Source organism: Sceloporus undulatus, chromosome 5, assembly GCF_019175285.1.
Source record: "Sceloporus undulatus isolate JIND9_A2432 ecotype Alabama chromosome 5, SceUnd_v1.1, whole genome shotgun sequence".
NCBI classification, from domain to species: domain Eukaryota; kingdom Metazoa; phylum Chordata; class Lepidosauria; order Squamata; family Phrynosomatidae; genus Sceloporus; species Sceloporus undulatus.
In genome coordinates this window covers 128,228,959-128,252,184 of record NC_056526.1, presented here as the reverse complement: position 1 = coordinate 128,252,184, position 23,226 = coordinate 128,228,959, and the positions used below count along the sequence as shown (strand labels likewise).

The 23,226-nt window shown below is 40.0% G+C and overlaps 1 protein-coding gene across 9 annotated transcripts in view; it reads left to right on the top strand.

Annotated features, from left to right (window-relative positions):
• FAM149A (family with sequence similarity 149 member A) overlaps window positions 1-23,226 on the top strand; it is a 74,438-nt gene that overhangs the window by 41,181 nt on the left and 10,031 nt on the right. For 5 of the 9 annotated variants that reach the window (XM_042468460.1, XM_042468459.1, XM_042468462.1 and 2 more), the window contains exons 11-14: window positions 511-631; window positions 1,832-1,960; window positions 4,539-4,617; window positions 7,204-7,628. In XM_042468460.1, coding sequence (XP_042324394.1) covers window positions 511-631; window positions 1,832-1,960; window positions 4,539-4,617; window positions 7,204-7,277 — 403 coding nt within the window. In that variant the 3' untranslated portion in view covers window positions 7,278-7,628. Of the gene's footprint in view, window positions 1-510; window positions 632-1,831; window positions 1,961-4,538; window positions 4,618-7,203; window positions 7,629-16,647; window positions 16,817-21,377; window positions 21,467-23,226 lie in introns of those variants that run through there. The other 4 variants (XR_006104075.1, XR_006104077.1, XR_006104076.1 and 1 more) reach the window with 1 other exon arrangement.

The window sequence follows — 23,226 nt, the reverse complement described above, 5'->3', positions numbered from 1 at the left end:
CAGCTTTATGATGTGAAGGTGGGAAAGAGAGTGAGGAAGAGGATTAAGTTCTTACTGTGGCTTTGTGGTGTGATTGACCTCCGTGGGGAAGAAGGCATCAGCTTGCTTGTGTCTTGCCACAGCAGCTTCCTCTAGTACCCTGGGATCCCTTTTCAGTCTGGCCGTTTTAGGTTAAAAAAATTAAATGTTTCTTCATTTCATCCTCTGTTTGCTCAAATCCACAGATACTGAGGGGTCACTGTACCTAAAGAATGGTTATATTTATCTATATGACCATAGGGTAATGTGTATGTGTAGTGAGCAGTCTCAAGTAGCTATTGGAAGAATGTTAGATTTTAAAAGGATGTCCCCCCTCCACACACACACAGAGGAAAGCAGGGAGGACATTGTAAATCTCTGTATGTAATGCTGGCATTGCCCATGCATTATGTTAGATTAAGAACAGCTCATGCAGTGTCTGAAGAAACTGAAATCTGTGTAATCTCATCTATCCACATTCCTGTTCTACAGGTGCACTACCCTAGATCGTTTGTCCTCTCCACTTCCACCTACAATGCGGAACAAGTTGCCACCAATAAACACAGATGCGGTTGATCAGTATCTTTCAGTTCCTGGAACCCGGCTAGGCTTTGTAAGATAGATTTATTTTAAAAAAAATACTATTATAATTATTGGTGGAAAATAAAAAATTCAGAGCGGTGTGATGTATACGGCAATGGGCTTGCATGTGAGATACCTTAGTTTGCTTCTGCTTTCAGTGAGGTTGAGTAGTCTTATCACAGTTGCCATTTCTCACCCTACCCTACATGACAGGGTTGGTGTGCAGCTTAAATACATAGAATTTTAAAAAATATATAAAATATTTAGATATGGAAACACATTAATACATTTTATTAAACAATGACCTTGAAAGGCCAATATCTTTAGCAAAAAACTTCTCCTGTGTTATGTCAAGGAGCTTGTTTTGATTTACAGCTGCATGGCACTTCTCCATTCTGGCTTGCAGTTTGTCCATACAGCACTGTTCCCTTTTGTTTTTAAGAGTTTCACTTCTGTATCATCTGCATTTGCACAGTTTTCATGTTTGCCTTTCCTTCTGAGAAAACTCATGTAGTTAGCCCACCTTCTCTTGCATTAGAATCTTGCCAAATATTCAGTGCAACTGTAATGACTGTAGATATGAGACTATCAGATTCACAGAAATCTAGCAGAAGTCAAGGAAACATTAGCAAATATAGTGCTTTCATGTGTTTGTAGAAGATCCAGGATGAGCCCAGTGTGACTAGCTTATGCTGTGTAATACCAATAAATCAACGCTAGTCTTGTAGAGGGCCTCGTGCAATTACATTTATGTCTTTTCATACTAAAATATGTAATCTCTCACATTAATTAAAATCAAGCTTTTTTGGTAAAATTTAGTTAAGCAATTGTAGAAGCTCTTATAATGCTGTTATGAATCTTTACTTGAGAATTATTTGAAGGGGTGGGCAATGAAAAGATGAAAGTACCGGTAGTCTTGCTTGAATTAGAAAGAATAGTTTTTTCCTCCCAGTTCTGAATGTTTGAAGTTGAAGGCTTTCATGGCCGGCATCTATGGTTTTTTGTGAGTTTTTCGGGCTATGTGGCCATGTTCTAGAAGAGTTTCTTCCTGACGTTTTGCCAGCATCTGTGGCTGGCATCTTCAGAGAATGCTTGCCTGGAAAGGCAAGCATTCTCTGAAGATGCCAGCCACAGATACTGGTGAAATGCCAGGAAGAAACTCTTTTATAGCCCAAAAAACTCACAAAAAACCATTCTGAATGTTTGTTTTTACCCCCTCCCACCCTGCCAGCATAAAGGAAGATATCCGCATAGCAGAATATCCAGTGCTGTACCTGGTGGTATGGAACAGCGGCCACTTAGAGAGCGTACTGTCATCACAGATCAGTTTTCAAGACCAAATACTACTCACACATTCCGGGTAAGTATTGCAAAACTCTGTTAAGTATTGTAGACCTCTGGCTTTCTGGTTTTTTAGCCCCTTTTATTTGGCTGAGGTAAAATATTCTCCTGGGCTGTCTTCTTTAATGCTGAAGTGGGGCATAGTTGGCTCAGAGCACAGCTTCTGAACTGTCTCTCCCTGCCTGGCCTTTCCTAGGCAGAAAAGGATAGAAAGGGGCGGGGGGAGATAGAACAAAGGCTGAAGAATGCTGTTGTTTTTGTAGGCAGTTGCCAAGGCAGGAGAAAACAGATCATACATATAAGAAAAATAGAAAAAATATTAGAAGAAATATTAAAGTTTTTAAGACAAAATAAAGGAACAAGCAGAAAAGGAAAAACGCAGCCTACTCAGAGCCAAGGCAGGAAAAAGTGATGTTGGGTGTTGCTCCCTCTGGTGGTGACTGTTTCCTGCCTACCAGAGCAATGTGATGGAATCAACCGATAAGATGTTTCCACCTCCATTGCTGGAAAAGAGGAGGGAGAAAGTGCAGAATTTCCCTGCTATTTCTCTGTGAAATTTTATAAAATTATTATTATTTAGGTATGTTTAGAAGTAGGGAGTTTGAGGGTCATGGAAACTGCTTGACTCTTCCAAATATTGAAAATACAATTTGGAAGGTAATTGATTATAGTCCTACCTCCCACGTATAAGTCTATTTGGAGACAATATGTTACATACTTACAGATTGCCACTGATACCACTATGGTCACCAAATGATTGCCTAGCTGTTTCCCCTTGGCTTTTTGACAAAAAAAGCCAAAAAGTGCACATTGGATGTTTATGTCACAGGAGAATGGCCTTGACCATTCCTTCATGCTCCTTACTATGTTTTCATAACTTCTCTTCATATCCCTGCCAGTGGCCCAATTCACAAAGTATCACTAAACTATGGTTTCCATGTGCATGAGTTGGAAAGTGTGAGTCCAAGCAACATTTCAGGATCACACTTCTCGTTGTTTCCATTTTGTCGTGCACTGCTAAAAAAGGATTTTTAGTGTTAATTTTTCTGAATCTCAGCATGTCACTGCATGCAAATCAGAAACACTAATTTCAATCCATTGTCAGAAATTGTGATCTAGAACAAGCTGTGGCTCATAATTGCAGGTGTGATGGAAGTTGGCAACACAGTTCCAACCTTGGATCTCTTTACTCGTGCTTTCATCCTTAAAACCTCTTCCTGAGTCTTGTGTATGGACCCTAAAGAGACACTTCAAATGGACCAGCAGTTGTGCTAATCGGTGGGCTTAATGTAGAAATGTGTCATCAGTCTTCCTTATCAATTCTTAAATGAATCAGAGATGTAGAAAATAAAATCAGTAAATATTTATTATATAATAAGTAAATAAAACATAAACTCCTTAAACTCTTTCCACACACTCTGCTTCCATCAAACCAGAAACCCTATTCAGATCTTATCAGTTCATTTTTCCTTAACTGGCCCTATCTCTAAATGTTCCTCTCAAAATTTAATCCATTCCTAGCCTTGCTGTTGTTGTGTGCTTTCAAGGTCGCCCAGTGGAGTTACATGACTGAGCCAAGATTCGAACTCTGGTCTGCAGACTCCTTGTCCAGTGCTCAAACCACTACATCACATTGACCCGCCTAGCACTACTAAAAACTGTTTTAGGTCTGGTTGTATATTCTTTCCCCATCTACCAACTGTGATAGGTTGGATCTACCTGGGCTCATCTAGCTCCTCTTCACAGCATGGTTTGGGACTGGCTTGTTTTTTATTTGTAGTAAGCCATGATCCCTGATCTGTAGATAGTTAGGTTGTAAAGAATATTCAGAATTTTCACATCCTTTACAAGAAAGAACATGCCAGTGCTCTATAAAAAAGGTCAACAACAGGGATATTTTTCATGTTTCAGGTTTTTGAGGAGTAAAGGAAAAACCTTTGTGCTACATATTGCCCCATACAGACAGGCCGAAAATAAAGCTGCTTCGGGTCACTTTGGAGGTATGCTGTTTCAATGATGCATGCATCCTAAAAGGACTGGATCGTGGCTTTGGTACAGCTTCCGGACTCTTAGGATGCATGCATCATTGAAACAGCATACCTCCAAAGTGACCCAAAGCAGCCTTATTTTGGCCTGTCTGTATGGGGCCATAGTGATTTTGTGTAAAAAAAATTGTGCAAAAATATCTTTAGAAAAAAAAAATTAAGTCCTGAAGTGCAAAAAATAATTGAAAAATTCATGAAACTCCACTCCCATAATTTCACCCAATAGGAAGAATTGTGAGGTTGGGTTTTGTTTGTTTGTTTGTTTTGTTCTTGCTTGTGAGAAAAAGTAAACTCAGGTTTACATCCCTAGTCGGCATTAACAACTCAAGACCGGGGGAAAGTGTGCCAGAAGAGGCAGGACTGTGTGCAAGAGTATGAAGCTTCTCTTAGGCTCAACATATGCAGTTAGTATTATGTATTGCTACACCATGGTTTAGAACTATGTGTGAACATAGCCACTGTAATGCATCTATCGTAACATGTGAATGTAATCGATGACATACAGGGTGGGACAAAGCCTGAAATTGATCAAAAATATCTTATCTCTTTCAGTCAGATACACCTCATAAAAGATCATTGACATCTATGGATTTTGCTAACCATTTGTGGACTGGCCAGGGGGTAGTGACAGGTGAGACCTTTGTTTTATTGAATGAATTAAAAAGAGGATTATAATGCAAAATACTAACTTGCATAAAATAAAGCTTCAGCTTGTTGAAATTTATGGGAGAATGGGGTATGCTAAGGATAGGGATGTAGCTCTGGAGGGGGCAAAATAAAAGTTATTTCCCCTCCAAATAAGACATCTGTCTTCTCAGATTACATTTTCCCTCTGTCCCCAAATTTCTAGCATTGCAGTAACTGAAAACTTCAGTTTTAAACATTTAGAAAGACAGTGTGAACAAAGAAAAGGGCCAGGTAAAGTTACCAAGGCAAATACAAAAGTCTAGGTATGAATGATTTCCAATGTCTCAGTCTCTGTAGTACAAGAAATTTGAGAATTGAAGAATTTTTTTATTGTAGTCATGGAATTCTTGTTTGTAGGGGCATGCCCTCAATTTGCTGTAGTAACCACAGTGAGCCCAAACAACACGGGGGACAAAACATCTCATGCTGAGTTTTCTCTCTGTGAAAAAGGTGGAGTAGCAGATAAGATTACAGTTTATTCTTTACCAACTTGATGATTGTCTACATCTCTTTGGTTTTGAAATAATTTGTAATCTGCACTGAATATATTTTTGAGATACAGAGTACTGTGAAGGATTGTTGATAAATTGCCTGTATATGGCTAGCTCAGTATCTACTTAATTTGCAATCCTAATTCCATTTTATTGGGATAAATTGGGAAATAGATGAATTCTATTTCCTAGGTGATATTCGCAACAAAATTTCTTAGGATTGCTCTATCCAGATTTTTGTTCCTATTTTTAAGTTGTACAAGTCTGTTATCCTAAGTGCTTTCGCAGCTTTATATTCTTGCATTACTATCAAAGAACCAATAGAGGTCCCCCTTGTCAATGGAAAGTCATAGTGAAGAACTTTTTTCTCCTCTCATTTCTCTGCACGGACTGGTTGTTACTATTTTAAGATCTGATAAACTCAGTCATGCGTCTGTGAAGCATGACTGCTCATAGCAAGTTATAATATTTTATAGTCCAAGCATATCCTCCACAGTTGTCCCATTGTTAGTGAAGTGTATACAAAATAACAACTGTTTTTCTGTCTCAGAAGTTAATCAACCAGAACATTCCTTGTATAACTTTATTTATCTGTCAGTGTGCTGAAAGATGACATACATTCTGACATATATTGAAGTAAATTCTTAAGGACAGCAGCATACATTTTGCCCTCCCATCAGTTCAGTCTGTCTAGTTGCCCAATGTAGATAACATATGTTATTGCAGGTGCATGCAAGAGATTTTGGCGCTCTTCCAAACACTGTTCTTAATTACAAAATTTCACCAGTGGTATTTCTTCTTGTAAAGTACTATGTTTGGGTAGAATCCCTTGCAGAGTCTAATATAAGGTGCTGTGGACAGGCAGAAGGGCTGAAAACTGGAAAGCTGTGTGGGGTAAGATACAAAGAGATAGGAAGTCTAGATAATTGTCCTGAAGGAAGAGGGCATATATATGCGTTGGGCTGTGGGGAACCTACTTTTACATACTTCAGGCACCGAATGTGAGGGCTTTGACCTTCCCCGCTATGATTCCTCTGTGGGAGACACTGTTCCTTTACTCCCACCAGTGAACACCACTGCTGCCACATTCTTGTTACATCTACCTATGTGACCCTACCTGTAAATCTCTTTCAAACTCCCAGCCAAAATGAGGAAGTAGCAGTGTGAGAGAAAAGTGAGAGAGATCCCCTGATTTTGTGGTGTGGGACCTCATCTAGAGGTTATGCATTAGCTCAGGATTGGGGAGCCTTATGTCCTGGTGTAGAATCTGGTCATGCCCCCTTTTCCCATGATGCCATCATTTGGCCATTTCCCAGTCTCTGTATGGTTTCTTTACCCATGCTGAAAGGTTGAAATGACTTTCTTCATATTTAGTTACTGGCAGTAAGTGTTACTCTTAACTATTCAGATAGTTTGCATTACACCATTTGCCACTGGTACAAAGCCTTTGTGAAATTCTTTGAAATTGAATTTAGTCATCAGGTTGAAAAAACTTTCCCACTCTGAACAGATTTATAGACTGATGACTGAATGGAGGAGAGCAGCATTTGGTGGTTGTAAAATGGTACAGACAATAGCTTGTAATGCAGTGACCTGAAAAGAGAGAATATTGAAAGAGGTGGGGATTGTAGCATGCTTGGAGATGAGAAATCAATGGCTATAATGTAGGCAGCTCTAAAAACAAAAATGACAAAATGTGTCAGGGAGAGATCAGGAAGGGAATTGAACCAGTAGGGAAACTTTGGATACTGGAGTACATGGAAGTAATAGAGATCACACAGGCAATTTAACAGGTGGAGTGTTCGATTGAACATTGATTGAGCTTCTAGATGAAACTACATAATGTGTATCATACTGTTATTAACTTCTGCTTTTTGAACGTACTTGTCTCAACCCCCTGTTATATAAGATATTGCTGTTGTCATTTTGCAGGTGGTAAATTGTGACAAGATGAAAAGGTTACGCATTCAAAATTCCCTCCCCAAAATTGATGTATACACTAGATCCTCAGCTTTGCTGAATGATCTTTTTGCTTGCAGGTGCACAGTTCCATGCCAGATCATTCCAGAGAAATTCATCTGTCTCTAGGAGGAGATTTCAAGTTGCCTCATAATACTTGCTAGAAGACAAAAGAGCTGGTCTATACTTGAAAGCAACCGACAGTACTCACCTAGTATCAGGAGGAATGAAGTACCAGTATTGAAATTTATGACTCCAGCATTCTGTATCTCTTTGGGTGGCCTGCTTTTGTTTTATGGAAGACTTGTTTGGAAAAAGGATAATTGATAAAGACAGAAAGACAGTGGCTTATTTCCAAAACGTCTAGTAGGAGTTCTATCTGTGTTGTTGTTATCTGTGCTGTGGTGGTGGTGGTGATGGTGGTGGTGTTCCTTGAAGTCATTTCTGACATATGGCAGCCCCAGCATGAACCTATCACAGGGTTTTCTTGGCAAGATTTGTTCAGAGTTGGTTTGCCTTTGACTTTGAGGCTGAGAGTGTGACTTGCTCAAGGTCACCCATTAGGTTTCCATGGTTGAGTGGGGATTTCAACCCTGGTCTCCCAGTTTGCTAGTTCAACACTCAAACTACTATGCCATGGTGGCTCTCTCTCAGGAGTTGGTGCCATTTGTTTTTCTTTTTTTAAAGATAAATGCTAAATTTAATATAAAAGTACCTTTTTTGGATCTCTTTCTACTGGACACAAGTAACAACTTCTAAGCCACACTGTCTTGCTTTGTTTTGTAGTATAGGACTTTGCATCAGAGAATTAAGAAAATAGTATGTTTCCCCCTCTTCTTACCCTATTTGTGTTCACTAACCAGAGTTGGAAAGCAACTGTGTGAAAGGACTAAAAAGCTGATCTTTTCAGCTTCGGGGATCTGTGCAGCTCTTGACTAGTCCACAGTAATCTCATACTTGTCAGGAAAAGTCTTAGCCTTTAGCAAAGCCAGAGTTGGGGAACCACTGACTTTCTAGGTGTTTTGCACCACACTTCCCACTACTCCCTATCATTGGCTGTACTAAAAAGATTGATAGGAACTGTATGTTGAAACATACGAGAGTCAAAGATTCTCCACCTTGAACTAAACTTTAGCACATTTCTGTTGTGAAGCTTCCTTGAGGTTGGTCAGATTTGAGTTCTTGCTCCTGTAGCCTTTAAAACTGGCATTTGGGGCATTTTTACTCATTCCAGGATAAGCATGTATGATACTGATGAAATACAAATAAAGTTTTGAAGAAGCTTTCAAATCTACATAAATAAATAAATAAGGAGAAACATCCCAAAGGAGTGTGAACTAAATGTTAACAATGTTGTCCTTTGGGTTTACTCTAGGGATGAATGGATGGTACTAGTCTCTGTAGCACTATTTCATTTTGTTATGGTTCTACAGACTGATCTATTCCATGTTGTGCTGTGTCTTAGACACACTGAGAATAATTATTTTTGAATTGGGATGTGTCCAGTTTTCTGCAGGTTTTTTTCCTCCATTTGCCATGTTACTTGGGTGTGCAGGCGGTGCATAGACACAGTGATGAAAACCTAATATAAAACAAATATTAATATATTACCGTGATTGCATCAGGATTAGTGCAATGATTTGATCCATGTGTACATGGACAGAGACTAAATCTCAGTGCAAAGAAGATTCCCTTTTGCATTGTGTCTTAATGGAGTTTATCAGACACGAGTTTTTGGCGATTTTTCCTGCCCAAAGAGTCATTTTTTCGCCACTAACATTGCACAATAACATGATAACGCGATGTTCTTCCAGACATCATTCATTTCTATGGGAGCCCGTTGCGCAACGCTTCCATAGTTTTAGCGTCATTCCTCCCCTTTTTGGGCACTACGGGAAGAAAGGGAAGTCAGGCCTTTGTCTCCCATTATCCTTTCGAATGCGTTGCGAAATGGTTTGGTGTGGTAGGCAGCAACACAACGCAACGCAAATGTTACTGATTGCAAAGTTCCCATGATGCTGAGCTGCTTTTTTCACCTCATTCCCTTCCGGTGGCCTTCCTTTTTCAGGGCTACCCCGGGGAAGGGGTTTTTGAGTGTGTGTGTGTGTGTATAAATGCGTGTTCTGCGTGAATATGTGCAGAGATACATTCTTTGTGCGAATGCAATCATGCATATATATGTGTTTGTGTGTGTGTTTTGCCTTGATGTGTGATGGAGGAATACATAGGATGCGATAAATTAAGGGGACCCTAAAGGGTCATCCAGTCCACCCCCTTCTTCTGTCCTGAAGGAATGCATGTGAATATAAAGACGCGTGTGTGTTATCAGCTATTGTGGATACTGTGAATATGCAGAGATGTTTATTGGTATTTGTCTCTGGCATATATATGTGTACATCTGTCTTGTCTGCCTGTATTTATGAAGAGGTGTGTGTGTGTGTGTGTGTGTGTGTGTGTGTGTGTGTATATATATATATATGCATGTTCTATATGTATATGTATATGTATATGTGAGGGGAGTGGGGTCTGTACCTATAGGTAAATCTAATCTATGCAAGGGACCCCCAAGGGTCATCCACTCCAGCCCCTTCTTCTGCCTTGAAAGAATACATAGGATGCCAGAGAGATGGAAGGGACCCCAAAGGGTCATCCACTCAAGCCCCTTTCTTCTGTCCTGAGGGAATACATAGAATCCTAGAAATGGAAGGGACCCCCAAAGCCATCCAGTCTAGCCCCTTCTTCTTCTCTGAAGGAATAAATAGGACCCTAGAAATGGAAGGGATGCCAAAGGGCCATTCAGTCCAGCACCTTCTTCTTTTCTGAATCATGCACATAAATTGTCAAAAGAGGCTGCTTCTGCTGCATCCATTTCCCTACATCCCCAGCTTCTCTCCACAGCCCTATTTCCCTGGGCAATCCTCCTCCTCCTCTTCCTTCCTTCCGACCCTCACCTCCCTCTGAGCTGCCCTGGCTCCTTCATTCTCCTCCTCCTGCTCCATTATAGGATGCCCTCTATGGCTCCCTTCTTCCCACGGCTCCTTCCTCCTCCTCCTCCTCTTCCTCCTCCTCCATCACTTTCTCCATTCCCCCCCACCTCCCTATGACAGCCCTTTGCAGTCATAAAGCCACCCAGATTTCCCCTTTTGCCTTCTGTCACCCTTTGCATCAAGATCCCCCCTTTTCCTTCGGCTTTCCTTCTCCCCCTCCCCTCCGCTAAATAGGATCCTAGAGATGGGGGGACCCCCCGCTCCCCCGGAAGCACAAAGGTCACGATACGACCAAAACCTCCAAAGGGCATGCGCAAAGATTTTTATGCGAAATGTTCGACAGAAAAGGAAGGCGCTGGTGTAGTAAACAGAACCGCTGTGCATGGTTTCGCATCACGCAAATCGCCTGGCATAGCGCCAACATCACGTTTCGGGGGAATGACGAAAGAGCAAACAATGTGGTAAAACATCGCGTTATAAGGTCAATTCGCAACGTTCGTTTCAATTCCTTAGCAGAATTGAGGGTCCAAAAACTTGCGTCTGATAAACTCCAATCATTGCACATACAAAGCACTGGTGAAGCAGTTATTGACATATCATATCTGGAGCCCCACCAATTATTCTATCAAAGTGCTTCATCATGACAGAAACACAAAGAATAAAAATGAAATATTGCAGTAGTGTCATTGGGAATAATTTTTATAACTGTGAATAAAACACCAGTGCCCCATCTTGACTACTTCAGTGTTGCATGTGTCAGTGGTTAAGAGCCACTGCACTAGTATTCCTATATAATCACAAAGATGAACCTAATGAAAATGGGCAAATCAAGAATGCAAGGAGGTCAGAACTAACCATGGAAATGAAATCATGGAATGGTGGTAATTCTGTAATGCTTCAGTGCCTCTCTGAAAGAGGAACCTCTAAATTTGGGTACATGAAGAACAATTTCATAAAGCTGTACTCATTCACATTTCTGCAAAATACTACTGTTTATATGCTGCTTAGATAAAATGTTTTATTCACTTTAACATCTGTTTCTAATGAAGTCATTTTCCCATTGTTGTTTAACACTGCTGTTTTTCCCTAGTTTCTTTTTGACATGTCACACCTTGACTTCTGATCAGAGAGCTGACCTTCACTTTACCTGTAATTAATAGGTCAACAGCCCAGGTGGATTTTTCTTCTCGCTAAGAGGAAATTGCTCAATCCAGCAGAATTATACCATAAACAGGCCCTCAAAAACTCAACCTGCTTGTTGTGTTGTGAATAATACTCTCTTTATTAGGGTTTTGACATCACATACTTATATACAATAATTATTTTACCTACTAATTCAAAATTGTTTAATAAGCCAATCAAATACATAAAAAGTGTATAGAATCATTTGAAATGCTTGCTGTATTTATTGCAGTAGTCATCTCAGTAGGCACTCAGCCAGAACTAGAGCCATTACTTTTAGTCTAATTGTACATACATGGAAAGCTAGTCTCTTTCTTCAAAACATGAAGTCAGTTCATTTGTACATGCCCCATTTGTTCCCACCATGTGGTACGTATGTGATTGTACTGTATCAAAAATGTTAGTGAGAGGAAAGAGGAATGGGGATCAAGAGCAACAACAAGACTGCTGGGTGCTTCAAATTGTGAACACGGAAAACATACTCTTCAGTTCTTGCAACAGTCCCTGTGAGAGATATTGGGCTGAAGAAGAGAGGGAGAGTGGCTAAGTCAAGCTCACACCTGGAGTTTTATTGCCAAGCAAATATTTTCAGTCAAGATCTATCAAAGCCATCTTCATGATTGAGAGAAAGGTTTCCATAGTGCTCTGAGTTACTGGATTTCAGGAAGGGCTCTTGGCAGGTGGTTTCCTTCCTTGTAGTGGTCTCTTTCTTTAGCTCTTGTTTCAAAGAGCCGGGTGTTATAATAGTAGGTAAGTATTTGGTTTAAAATTTTGTTCACTATGGTTTTCAACACTTAAATAAAGATTTTGGTAAGGACATCCATAACATTCTTGCTTGTGAGAAAGAAAGTTTCCCTGTAAAACGAAGGTCAGGTTTGATGAGATATTTTCATCTGCCTCTTCTAATAAGATTTAATTAGACTTGTAAATGTAAAAGACATGGTAGGAGCTCTTGAATGTTTCCTTTTTCATGTGGTCTGAGAGGGCTACATTTGACAAGTATTCATTAGCTCAGAAGCGTCTGTAATTCAGTGTTCCATTTTCTTATGACTCTTTCCCGTGAAACGCAGTCTGTGTTCCTTGCTATGTACTTAAAGTAGGCAGGAGAAAATAAAGACCAAGTTAGTTCGGTTTCCTAACCGGAAAATTTTAGGCACGCTGAATGTGTTGCCATGTGCCATTCACTTTCTCCTGAAACAGTAGTGCATGTATATTTTTTGCAGAGCTATTTTTGCATTCCCCCAAGCTGGTACCCTCCAGCATAGTCAAGAGCTCGGGATAGTGAGTCCAACATATTTGGAGGGTGCTAATTTTGGACAGGTGGCATTCAGTGCATAAGTGAAAAGGCAGTGTGCACCTATTTGCAAGCTGTTTTATGAACCAAGAAAAGAAATTGGAAATGGTGAAAATATGATTCTATCCCTGGATTTGTAAAGAAGGACAAGTTTTAACAGCAGATCGGTTGATATGCATAATAATCAGGCACTGTCTGTGTTGAAAAACAAAAATAAATAAATAAATATCATTGAACAAAACAGCAGCTTGGCTGGGGCAGTGCATTGTGGGATGGACTGGAAATCTGACTGATGCACACAAGAATGGCCCAGAGTTTCTTTTTCTGCCACTCTTTTAATTTCCTTTCCCACTGAGGAAAAGCAAACTCTCTGAATTATAATAAATCGTATCAGGCTATAAACTGCATAGCTGTTTCTGTGAAGCACTGAAAAATCTGTGTACAGAGAAATATACACAAGAGATTTGCCCCCCCCAATCAGTCAGTTGCATCATTTTCTCTAGATTTTCAAAAGAAGCTAGAACCAGTGGAAAACACATTAACATTAACAGCTGGATAAGTTCAAAAGACATTGTATGATATGTCTCAGGATCCCTCTCTTCCCACCTTTTTGAGAATTATTCAAAAGCTTAAACTCCATTAGCAGGGTCTGCCATAGCTGAAAGGGAAAAAGTAGATAGCTGGATTCATCCAATCGAAAAAGAGGGCCTAGCTGTACATTATTTTAATACTTTTAGCTTGCTGCCAGGTCAGACCTCCCTCCCCACCAGTCAATGGAATAGGCAGCCTGACTTTCCACTGGAAACACAATACACAGGAAGAGGAAATCTGATTCAGGTACCACCCCCCCCCCCCCAAACTCTTCAGGATTTTTAAAAGTAATTTGTTCCCATTACCCTTTACATTTCACCATTATAATGTTTTAAAAATAACTTGCTACTTTTCTAGTTTTTTTAAGAAAAAGGATAAGAGAATGGTATAAAATTAAAATCTCTGTTAAAATGTGCTGAAGTTGTGACTATAAAAGGTGAATAGAAAAAGTTAGTTGCTACACTGAAAGGAATACTGTTTGCACTTTTTAGTTTATTTGAATTGTGACTTTGCTACACCTTTGTTACCCCCGCACTAAGAAAGAAATAATTAGCAGTTACTTGGCCGCAAGCCTTGATTTTAAGATAATGTGTATTTAAGCACCAAGGAGGAGGAGTAGCTGATGGGTACTGGTTTTGCTTGTGTGCTCAAGAATCTTCTGCCTTGCCCAGATGGGAAGTTAAGAAAATAGTTTTGACCTTTGTATTGTTTGTGCCATGTGACAGGCTATTGTTTTCTCTTGCAAGAGCTTTGCTTTCCTCTTTGGTATTATTGCATCTCTGCATTCATATCTGTATGCAAATTTGCGTGTATATACTAGGATGTTGCATCAACCACAACATGTGGTTTGGCCCGATATAGAAACCCATCTGATTTGCTCGAACAATTGTATGATTTGACTTGAGTCCAAATTTGAATCTCAATTCAGAAAGCCACATCTCTGTGCGTTCCAACTCACTATCCTCCATTTGTGTCTGGTGACTTCAAGTCACGGAGGTGCTGAATTTGCTCTAAATTCTAGTGTAAACTTCAAGAGGTATCCAAGGTGCTGAACCTTATTCCCAAAACAGATTTAGCATCTTTAATAGTACCTTTAAGGTTTGGACTAAAATCTGGATTGGATTTGTCACCCCACTAATATGGAAGACACCGGCTGTCAGGGCCATTTATTGGAAAGCAACAAATGGTTGTTTGTTTTTCAGAAGTAAAGGAAGGTTATAGGCACAGTAGCCCCTGGTGGATTATAGTCACCAAATTTTAGGGAAATATAGTGTACATGTGCACTACATGCCTTATTTTTGAATGGAAACTGTAAATAACTTTTTAAAAGAATTTTTTTCATAGATGCTTATGAAATTCCCATCAATAGTTACCTTTTCTGAAGTAATCAGGCCAGCCATGTTTCAGAATAAGACATACAGAGAGTTTTGTGCAAAAGTAGCCATTACAGTTCAGGGGTTTCTGACATCTTACACTTTTATAAAGGTGGCATACTTCCAGCATAAAGGTGGGCCCAATTGACAATATTGTAAAGTTTCAGAAGACCACATGATTCCCCCCCCCCATTTATTTATTTATGGTATTTATGCAATGGAAGTTCACATTTCCCCCCTCCCTTAATCCAGAATATTCCAGCCCTGGCTGTTTACTGATCACTTGCTTTTATAGCCTTCAAAGATGAAGTAGATACTTCAGGGCAAGGTGTCAGGGTGGTGCAAGTAAAACATAAAATACACAGGAAAATCCATTCTCACTGTGAGTAGGGATATGTGAAAGGGCAAAACACAAACTTGTTGAAGTTACATTATTTCCACCTTAAAGCTTGTTCTGACTTAGGTATGCATCAGAATGAATTCCTCACCTACTTTGCCTGGGAAGTTCCATGCATTTGCATGCAATTTTTTTCTAAATGTATGCATTTTTGTATCAATTTTAATTCTATACACACACTTGCATACATACACACAAACATAATTTAATACAGATAATAATGTTATTTATATCCCATCTTCCCCAGATAGGGACTCAAGACAGCTTGCAAATTAAAATAATTCCAGTATAGTTACAAACCATACAAAATGCCAACATTAAAATAGAATTAATTTTTTAACAATATTAAAACAATTTGAAACATGCACTTAGGCCTGGAACAGATGGCCTGGAAGGAGTGTCCGGTGGTTGTTCTGGCTGCAATCGTGCAGGGACTCTGGTGACCACACAGCCTGTTCCCATCACACTCCCAAATCAGCACTGCTGTCAGGAGTCAGATTTAATCTGCTCCTTTTTGATCTGGTCTAAAGGACTCAATCACAGCACTTGGGTGGCTTCCGGCTAGTTTGGAGGCGTGCATCATTTGAATGCCATGCCCTCAAAGTGGCCAGAAGCTGCTTTATTTGGCCCTTGCATTGGGCCTTAAAAATGATAAAAAGCAACTAAACAGAGCACAATTTAAAACAGTACCGTACCTGTTAAAAACTTGCAATTATAAATGCCTACCAGAAGAAAAAAAATATCTGTCTGCTGATGGAAAGACAGCAGTGAGAGGGCCATTCCAGGCTCCCTAGGGAAGGAGTTCCACAGCCTTTGGGCAGCTACTGAGAAGGCCTAAAGAAGCAGGACTAAAAGAAAGGCCTCTCCTGAGGATCAGGTAGGCTAATATGGACACAATACATTTTCCCACTTCTATGTACTAAATTGTGTGTGTGTGTATGTTTATATATGTATTTAGGTTTGTTATACATATTTGATCAGCCATGTGCCTTCAGCAAATACATGCACTGGAGAGCAGGCTTGTAAACATAAGGACCTCTTAGTCTGAATTGTATTCAGTTGTGGAGGAAGCAAACTGGATAGGCTAGTAAAAATTCAGTGATTTTCTCTGTCATCTCTAGTTCTGAGTAATAATGGAATGTGTACAAGTTAAAACTGTCACAACTGTGCAGGTGTATTATGTGACTCATGGAGATGAAATTAACTAACGTAGCCAACAGAAGCCTATAATCCAGGGAAGGGATGTTTTGTTTTACAGCTTCTTTCATGTAAACTCTCCGGATAGTTTGGATTATGACCCCTGTATATCCACCTGGCATGACCAATAGTAAGGGACCATGGATATTGTAGGAGCGACACAAGGCTCCCCAAACCTGCTCTGAAGATTCTTAGCACATTACAGCATTTGTACAGGGAATCGCTCACCCCAACCCATGTAGCCACCACACATTGCAATTCATACCCAGTTTGCACACACGTTTTTTTAAAGATCCCTTTGTGAAGGAAATCAGTAATATGAAGTGGCCCCTTAATCCAGGGATTATCTAACCTTTCATGCCCTGAGTCTGGTGTTGTCTAATTAATGTGTATTTAACAGCAAATAAAATTTATGGTGCAGAATATAACCAAGTATCTTTGGTGAAGCTGGCCAAGAGGGCTGATAGTTAGCAACACAATTGTGTGCTGTGCTATCTTTGCAGGATTAATTATTACCATAAAGATATGGAAGTATTCCACAAGGGCAGAATGGCAGATTTCTGGATAACTTGTGCATAATCTCCAGTGGATTTTGGAGCTGTGTAGTCAAGAGCCCTGGACATTACAATGTTCTCCACTGCAAAGCTGAAGAATCACTAAAGATTCATTAAGGTCAGTTAGACAGAAATCTCTTCAAATAAAGATTTATAATATTTTTAAAGGACCTTGGAAAACCCATGCTGAACAGGAAAGGAGGTACCCCTGTTCGATTGCTCCTTTATTATTTATTTATTTTATTTCTATTCCACCTTTCTCCCAAAAAGGGACCCAAGCCGGCTCACAATATGAAACACATTAAAACAACATGTTTAAAAACAATTAAAATAACCTAATTTAAATACTAGAAGGATAAAATTTAAAATGTACAGAAGTTAAAAACATAATTTAAACCAGCCTCACATAAAAACAGGCTTGCAAGATTTTTAAAAACTTGCTTGAATAAAAAGGTTTTTGCTTGCCAGCAAAAGGCAGGAGGGAGGAGGCCAGCCTAGCCTCCTGTGGCAGGGACTTCCATAGGGTGAGAGCGGCCACTGAGAAGGCTCTCTATCTCTCATATCCTCACCAGGCGAGCCTGTCATGGTGGCAGGACCAAGAGAAAGCCTTCTGAGGGTCTTGAGCTCTAGCTGGTTTGTATGCGGAGATACGGTTTCTCAAACAGTCTGGACCTAAACTGTGTTGGGCTTTATAGGTCATGACCAGCACTTTGGATTGTGTTCAGAAATGAACCGGTAGCCAGTGAAGCTGTTTCAGTACAGGAGTTATACATTCCTTGTAACTGGCTCTGGTCAGTATTCTGGCTGCAGTGTTTTGAACCCGCTGAAGTTTCCAGACAGTTTCCAAAAGCAGCCCCAAGCAGAGTGTGTTGCAGTAGTCCAAACAGGATGTAATCAAGGCATGTGTCACTTTAGCCAGATCTGATGTCTCAAGGAATCTGATGTCTCTGATGGTTTAACTGTGCGAATGCATTCCTGGCCACTGCTGAAACCTTGGCAACCAGGCTCAGAGTGGAGTCCAGGAGCACATCCAAGCTGCAAGCTTGAGACTACAGGGGAAGTGTAACTTGGCAAAGCCCCAATTACGACTGCCGTATGACTGACCAGGAGCACCTCTGTCTTGTCTGGATTAACCTTCATTTTGTTTGCCCTCATCTAATCCATTACTGACAGCAGACATTGGTTCTGACAGAGACAGCTTCCTTGGAGTCAGGTGGAAAGCACAGAGTTGGAAAGGTAATGCATTTAATGGGCATTATGGATTATCTGCAGTTTATTATAAGAAATTTGAAGATGAGTTACTTCAGCCACTAAAAATAGCATGTAATGAGATACTAGGAAAAGGTAGATGCTAGGCTCATGGAGAAATGCCTGTATTACAGTGATTCATGAAGATACAGATTAGACATTAATGAAAAATTACATACTTTTTTCATTACTAAACAATTGATTATAAGATATTTCCTACTACTAGATTAAGAAAACATATTTACCAGAATATTCATGAGGTTTGGGATGGATTTTTGTCCAAAGGAATACTGTACAAACTGTTCTTAATACTACTGAATTTCTGGAACAACATGACAAAACGAGTGTTTCGCTTGGAATTATTTCAAATACTGAAGAAAAAAAAACTTTGGTGAAAATATTAGTTGGGTGATAAAGACTATGTACTCAACTTAAAAAAGCTCAGAGTTTCGTAAACAGCAATGCAACAAGACCAACTGAAATTGAAATACAAAAGGGGACCAGACAGGGTTGTTCCCTCTCACCATTACAGTTTATTTTGACGTTGGAGACCCTATTGAAAGTTGTCAGACAAAATGACAGAATTTGTGAGGATTAAAAAAAAATTAACTGAGGGCTTATGTGAATGATCTTGTGATTGTGGGGCTGTCCACACAAGTGATAAAATGTGCTTTCACCTTGTATTGAAACCTACCTGTTTAAACAATGCATGTGGCTGAAATGGAAGCAATCTGAGATGAAGCTGTGCTCTGGGGCATAACCCCTGTTTTGTTTTGATTCAAGCTAGAAGGTACCAAACAAAGAGGAGACAAGCTCCATGTGTTCTAGGATGGTCAACTGTTTATTCATTGTTTAAGAAGGGCTTCTTAAGCACTGAATAAACAGTGGGCTTCTTAAAAACTGAATAAACAGTTGACTATCCTAGAGAACATGGAGCTTGTCTCTTCTTTGTTTGCTGCTTTGCTATGTGCTTTTCAGTTACCTTTTCACTCAAGCTGGAAGGTGCAAATTATCACACTGGTGTGCAGACTGAGTGCTGGTGTGGAAATGAGGGAAGGGACTGGAACTGTTGCTGCCTGTAATTTTTTTTCGTTACTTGCCCACATGTGCCCAAGTGGTCAGTTACACCGTCACAGCATTGACCCATCACATACGCTGTGAAGCAAAATGAGACCAACACAGCAGATTGCCAACAATACAGTGGATTTAATAATAACACTAACAAACTGGCAAATCCAACACGGGGCATGCAGGAAGGGGGCATGTAGAGATGGCCTCCAATTGTGCTGTGCCAACGTGTCATTGGCTTCACTGATGCGTTGTACAGCTAGGTGATAGTTTGTGCGATTTATTGGCCAGTCACATGGGGCATCGAGTGGGCTCGCAGGTGGATGGGACAAGGGTAGCAGTTGGTGGTCACTGGCAATGCATCTGTGTTCTCTCATATATGTATTTGAGGTGGAACAGCAAAAATAATGGTGCAGTGCAGCTTGTATTTGCAAATGCCCCATTTTGTTGGGTCCATCCTTGCAGACTAAGGGGGCAGGTATGGACTGCCCATGAATGTTTTGCCCTCTGTGGGAACTTTTGGTACAATCAGCAGGCTCTCTCTGCATTTTGGTAAACCCTAGAGGTAAGCTAGGTGTTCCTCACTGTCTGCTTAGGCCCAGTGACACAAAAAACATTGGACTCAATGAAAGTTCTTCTGGAAAAAAATCAAGATATTTGGGATATACTCTGGATTTAAAGTGAATAGTGATAAACCAAAGTTGCTGACTAAAAATATGAATTCAGAAAAAGAAAATGAACTAATTGCTCAGATTTTTAAGTGGAAAAGGGATTAAATATATGAGAGTTACAATCACCCAAAAATAATTTATTATTTCAAAATTATGAAAAAGACATTTAAAAAGACCTAGAAAAATGGGGCAGTTACATTTACTTCTTTTGGGAATAATTGCAGTAATAAAAGCAGATGTTTTGCCAAGGCTTTTTCTTCTCTTTTTCAAAAGATCCCTATTATAAGTAATGGAACAATCTTTGAGCAGTGGCATAGAGAAATTTCCATATCTGTTTGGCAAGACAAGGAAACCCAGAATAAAATCTAAAACACTGTATGATGCTAAAGAGAGGGGTGGGAGCTCCTAATATTAAACTGTATAGTGAGGCATGTTAAAGAATGGATATTGCATAGAGATGAGACACTCTTGGAATTAAAGGTCATGATTTAAGAGTTGAATGGCATAGGCGGGTTACAGACCGCCCATTTGGGGCAGGCTGTACCCGCCCTTTCCCCGGTGTATCGGGGCCTCAGCTGCCAGAATGGCAGCCTCTGAGGCCCCGATCCGCCGCTTTTCAGGCTGCGGGGAAGCGGCAAAAGGCCCCTTCCCCGCAGCCTGGAAAGGGGTGTTCTTGGGGCTTCAAGCGGCGCCGCAAACCAGGAAGGAGCTCCGAAACGAAGCTCCTTCCTGGTCCGCGCAAAGGGTGCACTAAGCATCCTGGCACGGACCGATGACGTCACGTCTGCGCCACCCCATATAGAGGCAGCGCGGTCGTGACGTCGTCATGGCGGCCCCCATGTGAAAGGGGAGCCGCCATTTTGTACGGACTCAGTTCGTACTAGGGTTAGGGGTGTGTGGAAGCACCGCACCTTCCTAACCCTAGTACGGACTGACTCCGTACTTTCATGGCGGTCTGTAACCCGCCATAGTTATCTTTGGTATGCTAAAGTAACGACATGTGCTAAATTTAAAAATCATTATACTTGATATACTCCTGAGTTGGTATGAATATAAACAGCAGACATACGCGCACACACACACACACCACACCTCCAATATAACATTAGCCACCTTACTGCAGGAAGACTTTATAGGAAAGAAAGGGTTAAATACTGGAGATGGCTGTTTTATCATGTTCTTTAAAAAATCTTAATTAGTTTGCTTATGCAGTCAGCCTTCCATATCCACTGATTAAACTATCCACAATTTGAAAAATATTTTAATATATATATATATATATATACTCTTAAAAACAAACCTTGGTTTTGCTATTTATATTTTATATAAAGGACATAATTTTTCCATGCCACAGATGCTGGCGAAATGTCAGGAACAATCTCTTCTAGAACATGGCCACGTAGCCTGAAAAAACCACAAAAAACTATGGATGCCGGCCATGAAAGCCTTTGACTTCACATTTATGGACTTTTGAGCAATAAGAAATCTAACAATGTAATTTGTGGTTATGGTTAGTAACTGTAGTAGGATAATTTAGTTGGACCTATAATGGTAGAATAATATATTTTTAGTTATCCTTTCATTACAGTTAGAATGGGGGAATCAGTGGCTTATGCATTATGTATTGTTCTTTTTCTATTTTTTCTTTTCTATTTTCCCCCTTTTTCTTTTTGAATGTATCCTTTTATGTAGATTATCTTGGTTTTGAAGGGAAATTAGTTTGTTAATGTTGAATGGATGGATGAAGCAAGAAATAAAGTATTTGAAGCATGGATAAAAAGGTAAATACAAATTACAAATTATAAGGAAGTAATAATGCTGCTAAGATACTGTTGCATACTTCTAAAATGTGTAACATTTAAATATTCAAACTAGAAAGTAGAGTTTAATATGCACTATAAAATGGTTAAAGTGTGTTTACAATGTTTTTTTAAAAAAAAGCTAGATAAAATTTATTTTAAAATTTATTTACTTTAGTTACATGTCACCTTTTCCCCAGGCCAGGGGCCAAGATGGCTTCCATAACAGATTAAAAAATGTTGACAAGAAGTACAGGACCTATTTTAAAAACACCACATTAAAACACTATAAAACTGATTTAAAAACATACAAAAGTTACAAACAGATAAAACATACATCTACATTAAATACTTTCACTGCGTAAGCATTAAAAAGCTTGCTTAAATAAGAATGTTTTTGCCTGCTGGAGAAAAGAAAGCAGGGAGAGGGCCAGCCTAGCTTGCCGTGGAAAGCAGTTCCAGAGGGTGGGAGCAACAACTGAGAAGTCTCTCTCTCATGTCCTCACCATGATGACAGCATGACAAAAAAATACAATTCTGACAGGTTCCCATCAGCAATGTTTAACTTTTTAATTTTAAAAAAAAACCTAGGCAGCTGATAAAAATACTGAGAATGTTTGTGATGGATTATGAGTATCAAATGAAGGCTCACCAAGTGCTATAGTCATGCCAAATTAAGTTGAGCATGTCTCGTGAATTAATTAGGCCATCTGTTTGGTTGGCAATTGCCTAATCAGAAGCATTTCCAAAGAGCTATTGGGGCAATTGTCCTCAATATTCTTGTGTTCTACTTCCTGGACATTATCAACTGGGACACATTAAAAAAAAAGATTTGTATAAGCTCCTTCCATTGTGTCTCTAATCGTCACACACACACAAGAACATAGCTAATAAATCTAATAAAACATACTGATATTTTTCTTGTGAGTTTGCATTAGAATTAATGGAACTTGTGTTCATCTAAACAATATAATCTATTGTACATGGCAGGACAAGCATATACATAACCACCTTTCCTTCCATGGGAAATTCTTAAGAGAGCCAGAGGCGTTAGAATAATGGTGAGTTGGGGGCTGTGTGGACCACCCCTAAGGGGCAGCCTACCGTCGCCTCCATTTTCACTGGATTGGGGCCGCAGGAACTGCATGCTGCAGCCCTGATCTAGGCTTTGCAGGGTGCAAAAAGGAGCCACAAAAAGTGATTGCTTTACCTTGCTTCTTGCACCACCAGGGAGAGGCTACACGAACGGGGGGGGGGGGGGGGGAATGGCGCTGGTAATGCAGGAAAGAGAATGAAGTGGGTAACACCCCTAGGCCAGCCCCTTGAGCACTGCTCCTCCCATCCCCAAGTTCCCAACACCCTTGTCATTCCCATTCATTTGCCCCAAATCAGACTTGGGAGGTGCAGGAAAAACCTCCGAAAAAGTACAGTCAGATTAACCCGGGTTCAAGCCCCCCTGAGTCGGGTTTTCCCTTGAAAAACCAATTACATGGTGATCAGATCTGAATTCCCATGGGAACGAAATTGGCGCAATGAGGATCGAGTGCACACTCAATTGGGAATGATGCTCCTATAATCCGAGTCTTGATCCGCTTTATAAGCCAGTGGGAATGGGGCCTGAATCTTACCTATGAATTACATTCCTGTAATCCTCTGCACAGCATGAGTCCCTATATTGGGAGAAAGGTGGGATAATAATAATAATAATAATAATAATAATAATAATAATAATAATAATAATA